The sequence below is a fragment of the Episyrphus balteatus genome, chromosome 2, assembly GCF_945859705.1.
Source record: "Episyrphus balteatus chromosome 2, idEpiBalt1.1, whole genome shotgun sequence".
NCBI lineage: Eukaryota > Metazoa > Arthropoda > Insecta > Diptera > Syrphidae > Episyrphus > Episyrphus balteatus.
Genome location: NC_079135.1, coordinates 71,309,260 through 71,318,779, shown reverse-complemented (window position 1 = coordinate 71,318,779; position 9,520 = coordinate 71,309,260). Strand labels below are relative to the sequence as shown.

Below are 9,520 nucleotides of genomic sequence, written 5' to 3'. Positions count from 1 at the left end.
ATTTTTGAGTTCAACTGTCACTTCACTGTTCAAACTTGAAAACAAATTCGCAAAAGTTTAGCTTGATCTGTGTGCTAATTTTTTATCGCATTTTTGTCTTTGAAAAAAAAAAAATTATATTTTATTTCTGAATATTGTAGCACCCTGTATGTTCTTAGTATTTTATACCATTTAAAATTATCTACTCTACGAACACATCCCATGCATACGTCAAAAAATTTGTTGATTTTAACCGGCTGGAGTTGTTTTGGCCTCTGAATTTTTGCTTTTTTGTTAATATTTTTTACCCAATTATTAATTAAAAATCTAATAAATAATAATTTTAAAGTGATTATAAAAATGTCCTCGTTATCGGGTATTCGAGTTCATATGTTCAATGAGAATTTTCTCAATGAAACCGAACAAGATGCAAACTCTGTTCTCACCGAACTTGATAAAGGTAAATAATAGAAATAAATTCATTTACCTACTTGTTTTTATTTAAAATTGTAAATTTAAGGTTTAAGATCTACAAAAATTGGTGTTCAGTGTGAAGCTATTGTAAGGTTTCCTCGTTTATTTGAAAAGTATCCATTTCCAATTTTGATAAATTCTTCATTCTTGAAATTGGCCGAATTTTTCTGGAGTGGGTATGTAAATAAAAGTCTTGAATATCAAAAATGTGTTTTAATTAAGAGCTCTTTTTAATACAGGTCAAATCTACTTCGTTTTTGGGTCCTAAAAGTCTGTCAACAAAGTGAAAATCACTTGGATAAAATTCTCAACATTGATGCATTTGTTAAAAGAATTTTTATGGTTACGCATTCGAATGATCCTGTTGCAAGAGCCTTGACACTCCGGTAAGTTATTCAAACATGTTTCCATTCTTATTTGAATAAAAAATGCAATTATTGTGTAATTTAGTACCTTTTAATAAAGTTATAGCGATTATACTAAACAAAATGTGTAGCCCATTTAACCTCACCTATTGCCACTTTATTTCAAAAATCCTTATCTCTAGGGTTTTTTTCCATCAATGTGGAAGGATTCGTTCATCATCCCTATTCACAAAATGGGTTCAAAAGTGATCTTGCTAATTATTGCCAAATTATCGTGCATCCCAAAATTTTTTGAAAGTATTCTCTTCGAGACACTATATATTTTAATTGTAAATCATTGTTTTCAGCCCGACAACAAGGGTTTCTGAAACGCAAGTCTACGGCCACTAATTTAAACGAGTTTGTATTGTACATTTTGAAATTATTAGAAAATAAAAATGAAGTTGATGTCGTAGCTAATAGATAGAATATCACATACAATTAAATCGTTTTCCCCCCCCGGTTTTATTCAATGGATGAATTCATTCCTATATAATAGTAAATATCTACTCCTTTTTAGATCTTCAATCTTAGATCCATTCTTTGAAAAGTCGGGCGTACAAGGAAGTCATTTAGGCCCTTTTATTTTTATTTTGACAATCAATGACGTAGAATCAGTCATTCAGCATTGTCAAGTTTCTACGTACGCGTATGATATGAAAATCTTTAGGTCCAAACGACCCTTTGCTTTTGCAAACTGATTTAGACCCATTTTCTTCACTATTGCTCAACTTGAAGCAAACTCTAAAGTTGGCGAAGTTGAACATTTGTTTTCTTCACTTCTTTGTTCTCAACTCTCGAGTTTAAAAAACAAAAGTTGGCCAACTTTCAGTTTAACAAAATATCCCTGGGATATTTGTGACAATTTATACAATTTCTTTGTTTGGTGTAAGAAAAATAACTTAGATCTTAATGTTGAAAAATGCCAAGCAATTACATATTCCCGTAAACGTCTTCGTCCTCCACCGCGAGAATATTATCAATGAATGTATTGTTTCAAGAGTAATAACCATTAAGGATTTGGGTGTAATTTTTGATAGTGCACTTAACTTCCGATCCCACTATGAAAATATAGTATCCAGGGCTAATTCTGTTTTAGGTTTCGTCAAGCGCTGGCCGTATCAAAAACGTTTGTTACTCATTAACTTACAATCCTTAGAAAAATGTCGCGAAATTGCCGATGTTATTTTCACCACACTCTCAGAACTACCTCGCAAAAATTTTGGCAAAAATGAAGAGATTACGAGAATGTTAAGGAATGTTAATAAAAGTTGTAATATTTTTTATTGCAATAACAGTAAGATGACACAAAAAAACCTTCTATATGGTGGTATTTTATAGACCTCTTGGACCTAAAGATTAGTAAATAGTAAAAGAGAAACTGAAACTGGACTTTTTTTTACTGATCTAACAATTGTTTAAGCATGCTTTTTAATTTAATTTTTTGTTTTTTTCTACACTTTTTTTTTAATTTTTTCTTTATTTAATACTTTATTTTTATTTATTTTTTCTATATAGTTGGAATGCTTCCGCATGCTCCTATATAGATATTTACTTTTTACATTTTGTAACTGCTTGTAATAAGCAGCCCGCTCTTATCTCGTGTTTTTTCTTTAAAATAATAATAATATTTGAGCTATGCCTTTTTTAAAACAATTCTAAACAGGACCTTGGGAGCAGTATCTAGAGTTATACCCGAAAAGCAACAAGTGCATCATTCTATTCGAAGAGCTTTGGATAGTCATGATACGGTGGAAGTAGAAGCTGCTATTTATGCAAGCGGACAATTTGCTGCTCAGTCAAAGTAATAATTTTAAATTCTTAATAGAAAATATACACAGCTTAATTTCTATTCATTCGCAGGACATTTGCTATTAGCATGTGTTCGAAAATAGCAACAATGATTGAATCTCTTCAAACTCCGGTCAGTATGAAACTTCAATTGATTCCTGTGCTGCGTCATATGCATCACGATGCAAACACTGCAGCCATGGTTAAAGATCTTTGCTTGAATCTTCTTCCTAAATATCCTGCTGAAAGTTTTGTTATTGCCATTTTAGACTCACTGACTAAATTATCGAGTCAAACTCTAATTGGAATTCCAGACCAAGTAGATTTACTCCTTACATACTTGCAAGATCCTCGCAAGAAAGTACGTTGTCAGGTGTTAAAGTCATTAACAACATTGGCAACGCAAAAAAGTGCCCATTCATGGCCTAAAGGATCACTTAAGAATCTGATAACCAAAGCAAAAACTTGTGTTGAAGGTACTGAACAGACTTTGGTGCTGACTGTAGTTCTTACTCTCACCGAATGTCCCCTGACTTGCCATGCTCTGCTCAATGAAGAACAAAGTTTGATAATTGAGCTTTGTTCGTCTTGTTTGAATTTAGAAAATCATACAGCAGCTAGTCAAGCACTGGCCATTTTGAAAGGATTGGTACTCTATTGGTATGTAAAATATTTGTTTTAAACTTTATTCTTTAAAAAAACTTGAAAATATGATATCCTTTAGTCATGCAAATTCAACTCCACCACCAGAAGTGATTATGGAACTTATCAACATACATTTGGAGAGTCTTATTTTTTCTTCAGTTGGCAACGAAAATCATACCAAAGAGTTAAAGAAATATCTTATCTGTGGAGTTAAAATATCAGAAGCAAACAATGAATTTGGTGAAGATTTTATTGAAATGATTGGTGACCTATTAAGTGATGAAATAAGTGAGTTTAAATCCTTTTATTTTTTTCTTTACGTTTTCTTTACAATTTTTGCTCCAAATATGAATTTTTTAAAAGCTCTTCATAAAAATCATAGCATATTACGTTGTTGTTGATGAAATCAATGAAAAGAAATATGCACAGCATAATAACTCTTAAAAAAAAGTTAATTACGAACCTGCTTTGGGTTTTCGGTGTCTTATGGTTGCCATTTCCGGTCAAAAGACCGATAGGATAGGGGTTTCCACTATTTTCTCTCATAAACCTATGCTTAAACCTAGTCTACCAACTATTACTTTAAGCCCTGATTTTTCAATCGTCAGTTAAACTAACAGAGGAATAAATGTCAATATAAAAAAAAAACTTTTATTCCTAGGAATAAGCTCTAAATGAGGTTTATCTGACTATTGAAAAATTGGCCCTAAAAGTATTAATTCAATTTTTTCTCTCTATTAAAAAATCAGCACTTTCCTACTTTAAAAAATACAAATTCAGTTTTGAAAGGGCCCAAAAATTAAATAATACGGACAAATTACCTAATAAAATAAGTCGTTTTTCTAAAGAAAAAATTGTTATTTCCATTATTTATGGAATATTCTCATTAATGTTATACCATTTTGAAAAGATAATTGGACATACCAACTTTTAAGGTAACTTGCCGCAATATCGTAGTGCATTTTTTTACACTACGGTTCATTGAATTAGGGTCATGTAAAATTTTTGAGTACCTACTTAGTTGGGCAAAAAAATGATATCTGCTTTAAAACTGATGCAGCTGAGTTAAAATTTTTTAATGCATTTTGAATGTAGGGTTAATCAAGATGCCGTAGCAAAAGAAAAAATTGAGAAAACTTAAGATTTGTAGTCACGGCGCATTAAAAACCGTCACAGGGTGACCATTTTTTCGATTTTTTTTCGAATGCCCATAACTCACAAAATATATTGCTACGGTTTTTTATTTTTTTCTGATACCTGTCACCACCCACTCTATCTACCATTTTCGTTTCGACGTTGATTTTCGGGACACCCTGTATAATAGAATTTTCAAAATCATTATTTTTCTTGTCTAAATTCAATTGGTTTCCTTCATTAATTAATTAAATAAAAATGCTCACAATATTGTGCTTCTCCAATTCCAGCTTATCCAAAAAAGCACTCGGAACTCTTATGCGAAACATTAGCTGCTTTGTCATCAAAATTTCAACTTCGTAAATTTACGGCTCCAAAAACAGATGCTATGGACACTGACGAAGATCCACCTACCGAGGTAGTGAATCCAGTTGCTGAACGTCTTCCACAAATCTTGAAAAAATTGAATTCAATTGTTGATAGCGACTGCAAGGACGAATCAAGAATCATTGAAATTCTTTCAGCAGTAATGCTTCAGTCACTAATCGGATGTTTCATACCCAGCGTTGTTCTTGATACTTTTGATCGTATTGCCGCCGTTAGCAATTGCTGGACTTTGTATCGAATCGGTAGATCAGCTTCTAGGTAAATAAATTTATATGTCTTTTTGTAACAATAATAAATTTCAATTTATTTGGTAAGGTATGGACAACATTTCCTAGCTGCGAGATTCTTTTTACGAATTTCAAACTATGCATCAATGGATAAATTCCATTTCTTTCTAATCGGTGTTTCTCAAATGGCCAAAGCTGAATGTATTCTCAATTATGGATTAGAATATGAAACAATGTGCCAGCACTACAACCTTTGTGATCCAAAATACACTAACAATCAGTTGAAATTGATTCCACTCATAGAACGTTTAGATATGGCCATAAGCTTGTACTGGGAAGCACTTGCTAGCTTGCGAGCAAGCTCGTCTGCTACAAGTCCACTTACATTCCAGTTGGAATTTATTAAACTTCGAGCTCAATTTCTACAAACATTATTTAGTGTTGTGACGGCTAAAAATGCTCAAACAATTATTCCACCTCCGGCAATTGCTGCAAGTTTGGCACAAAATTCACGTGATTATTTGCAAAAGTTCGGACACGTAACTAATCAGTTGAGAAAAGTTGTTAAATCAATTAAAGGATGTGAGGATTCATATTTGAAATTGTATAAATCTGCATTTGATGCTGATCCCTCTACACTTGAATTCCTGGAATTGTAAGTACAGTTTAAATATCGATAAATACTTCAGATCGTTTACTTTTTTTTAAATTTTATCTTTAGAACAGAATATCAATGTGCTTTGTTTGGAAACATTATTGAAGGCGTTTGCTATGCATCACCATCAGAGCCACCTTTGTCAGTGATGAATGGACAATATCCAGAGACTAAGTAAGTTATATTATTACGACTACGAATGGGGATATTTCGTGAGATGTATCATCTATTTATTTTATTTATTTACCAAACCGAAAAAAGATAAAATTGCCATAAAAGGCAGAGTCAAAAGAATTACTGAAATAGGAGTAGACTGGCACTAAAAATAAGTTTATTATAGACCTAAAGATAAGGCTGCTATTGGGATAGCTGCTTTTAATCACTCTGCTATTACAATGAGCAGATAACAGTTGCGATTTCTCTTCATTGTTGTTGCTCAGTCCTTACCATGTGTGTGTTAAAGTGCGTGTGCAAATAGGTGTAAATCTCCATAAAAATCGGGAAATTTGATCTCAGATCAAAAATAAATGATCTCTTTTGGCAAATAGAATATGAGATACCAGTATTTCCCGGTATTTTTTGAGATAAAAAATAATTGATTTTTTGTGGCAAATGGAAATTCACATTACATTAATTCAACTTTATTCTTTCCTGTGCAAAAGAAATGATCAAGTGAAAAAGAAAGCACTGAGCAGTTTAAACTAGGGATGTTGCGGATGTGGATTTTTTCACATCCGCGTATGCGAATGCGGATTTTTGAAAGACCAAAATGATAAATAATTTAATAAGTGATAAGTTATAATGTGGATTTCCATTTGAAACAGAGATTTTTGTAGCAAATCCAATGATCTCATGTGGCAAATGGATATTGCCAAATGATTTATTTTTATTCGTTACTGTGTGCGAGCAGTTTTTAAATTTAAAAAACCTGGTCAAAAATGTACAAAAACAAATGTTCACACAAGTTTCAATTACTTCGGTGTGTGAAAGTGCGTCTGCAAATATGTGTAAATCTATTTAAAAATCGAGATCCGGAAAATTTGATCTTAGCTCAATAAAAAATGATCTCTTTTTGCAAATAGAATTTGAGATATCAGTATTTCCCAGTATTTTTTGAAGGAAGATCAAAAATAATTAAAAATAATTAATAAAAGAAAGTTCACTAAGTTTGCGGTCTAAAAAAATTTGCCCGTTCTTATTTTTGGCACCATAAGTTTGGATATTTTTTCTTGGAAAACCATACTTTTATAAAAACCGGAATATAGGTAATTCTAAAAACAGTTTCTATTCATAAATCCTTGATTTCTTTCAGATATCTCATAAACACATGCGCCAAAATGGAAATCTTTGCTCAGAACTTACCGCAAGAGCCAGGAAACGCTAAAACAATTACCAACAGGGTAAACTAAAAAACATGTGAAACTTAAAATTATTGTGTTAACTATTTAGAAATTGATGAAATTTTTAATTTTATCAATAAATTAAAAAAAATATTTATTTTTCAGCACATGGATGTTATAACTAGCGAGATAGAACTGATAGTTAAAACTCCAATATGTATGCCGAGATATTTCTTTCAAACACTTCAAGCTACGCAAATAAAACTATCAGTAAGTCCACAGCCACGAGCTGCTGGCGAGCATATAATTGTTCAGTCAGGTAGTAACTTGGTTATAAAAGTGGAAGGAGTTATTCAGCATTATGGAAAATGTCCAAGCTTATTTAGATCTGTGGACTCTGTCCAACTAAGTTTAACATCACAATTAATGACTCCACGCGTTAACACAGATTGTATAAAAGTAATTTTTGAAAAGTCATTGAATGTCTTAAATTTTTAAAATTAATCTTCTTTCTTAAGCCGACCAGCGATACAGTTACATTAACCCAGACAGTGAAGCCTCAAAGAGATTTCTTATCTGGTAGTTTTCTTCTGCCTATTTCAATTGGTGGTCAATGGAATGTAACACTGGAAACATTTGTTATTGATGAAGTTGGAATAACATGGAGTACAGGACCAAAGAGGTGAAATTGAAACTTGACAAATTTATTTACTTTTCTTTTTATATGTTTCTTTTTTAGCTCTATGATTGTTCGCGTATTAGATGATCCTAACAAACCACAGCCAGCATCAACATCAACTAGCAGTATTCCAGCTAGGCGGTTTTAGTAGGGTAGAAGGGGGAGCATTTGCCAGTGGGGTACCTTTGCCAGTCCAGGTTTTTTTCCAAACCAACAGAATATTAAATACAGAAAAATCATTTTGTGTTGCACATTTATGATTGAAAACTTTGCACAAAGTTTGACAGCTTTTGGCTGGACACGAAATAAATTAGACGCTTGTGTTAGTTTTTTAATGTTGAGAACCAAAATATGAAGGTACATAACCGTCGTAAATTGTAAGTATTTGTCGTGTTAAATTACTTTTTGATACAAATATCTTTTCAAAATTATGTGTACTATGCTGTGTAGAAGCGATTTTTTTACTGTTTAACTTATAAAAAAGTTATAAGTAAATTTTTGAAAGATTAGCTTGTGGGGTGCATTTGCCATTCGTTTTTGGGTAGGTTTTGCTCTGGCAAATGCACCCCATGGGGTACATTTGCCAGAAGCAAGCTTCCTCAAAAGAGGATGGCAGAATCTTTTAAAATCAGTCCCTTCTTCGTATTTTCAGCTAAAAAGAAGTTTTGTTTATGAATATTGGTTTTATTTGTATTAACTTTGATATTTAGGTAACTGGCAATCCCTCCCCACCCCCGTGGCAAAGCCTCCCACCTGGGGAGGCTTTGCCACATCACTTTTCATTTTTTTGAATAAATTATTAAAAATAGAAAAAATTAATATATCAAGATGAAAAAAATATTTAAGTGAAGATAATAAAGTCAATAATAATATCAGATATAAAAAAATTAAAAGAAACGTAAAAACTTTGCGTTAAGTCAATTTTCCTAAATCCTGGCAAATCCTCCCCCTTCTACCCTATTCATAAATATTGTATTTAATAAATTTTTATTGCAATAAAACAAACATAAAACATATAAGTATTTTGTCTTCTTTCCAGAGGCATGATTGATTTTTCGTTTTAAATAAAAATCCATTCGTTCATAAAAATAAGACAAAGCGAAGACTTGCATAGTTCTTATCAGTCGCGGATCCAGGAATTTATCTTGTCTTATTTTTTTGTTTATAAATCAATTGAGATATCAAGTAACACGTTGTGTCGCGTCGTGTCGCATTGTGTCGCGTTGTGTCACGTCTTGTCGCGTTGTGTCGCGTCGTGTCGCGCCGTGTTGCGTTGTGTCACGTTAAGTCGCGTCTTGTCGCGTGATGTCGAGTTGTGTCGCTTCGTGTCGCGTCGTGTCGTGTTGTGTAGCGTCGTGTCGCGTTGTGTCGCGTAGTGTCGCTTGGTGTCGCGTCGTGTCGCATTGTGTCTCGTTGTGTCGCGTCGTGTCGCATGGTGTCGCATTGTGTCGCGTCGTGTCGCGTTGTGTCGCGTTGTGTCGCATTGTGTCGCGTTGTGTCGTGTAGCTTTTTTTCGCATTGTGTCGCGTCGTGTCGCATTGTGTCGCGTTGTATCGTGTAGTGTCGCGTGGTGTCGCGTTGTGTCGCGTCGTGTCGCGTCGTGTCGGTTTGTGTCGCGTTGTGTCGCGTTGTGTAGCGTCGTGTCCGTTTGTGTGACGTTGTGTCGCATTGTGTCGCCTTGTGTCGCGTTGTTTCGCGTTGTGTCGCGTCGTGTTGCGTTTTGTCTAGTTGTGTCGCGTCGTGTCGACAAATTTTAAAACGCATGTGCGATCGGAAGTTCTTACGCAATTTGAACATTTTTTTTC

At 33.5% G+C, this 9,520-nt stretch overlaps 1 protein-coding gene across 1 annotated transcript; it reads left to right on the top strand.

Annotated features, from left to right (window-relative positions):
• The first annotated feature begins 228 nt into the window (after positions 1-228).
• On the top strand, positions 229-8,734 carry LOC129908802 (integrator complex subunit 7). Its single transcript, XM_055985567.1, has 14 exons — positions 229-439; positions 500-629; positions 693-839; positions 2,524-2,661; positions 2,721-3,308; positions 3,373-3,581; positions 4,718-5,072; positions 5,130-5,696; positions 5,763-5,870; positions 7,009-7,096; positions 7,202-7,495; positions 7,555-7,718; positions 7,776-7,865; positions 8,676-8,734. Exons 1-13 carry the CDS (start codon positions 340-342, stop codon positions 7,861-7,863), a joined length of 2,976 nt encoding a protein of 991 aa, XP_055841542.1. The 5' UTR covers positions 229-339; the 3' UTR covers positions 7,864-7,865; positions 8,676-8,734.
• Positions 8,735-9,520: the final 786 nt, after the last annotated feature.

Excerpts from the sequence above, each read along its gene's own strand:
- LOC129908802 (XM_055985567.1), top strand. The coding sequence starts at position 340 with ATGTCCTCGTTATCGGGTATTCGAGTTCATATGTTCAATGAGAATTTT. Across the intron at positions 440-499 it reads TCTCACCGAACTTGATAAAG|GTTTAAGATCTACAAAAATT; the intron begins GTAAATAATAGA and ends TGTAAATTTAAG. Across the intron at positions 840-2,523 it reads GCAAGAGCCTTGACACTCCG|GACCTTGGGAGCAGTATCTA; the intron begins GTAAGTTATTCA and ends AATTCTAAACAG.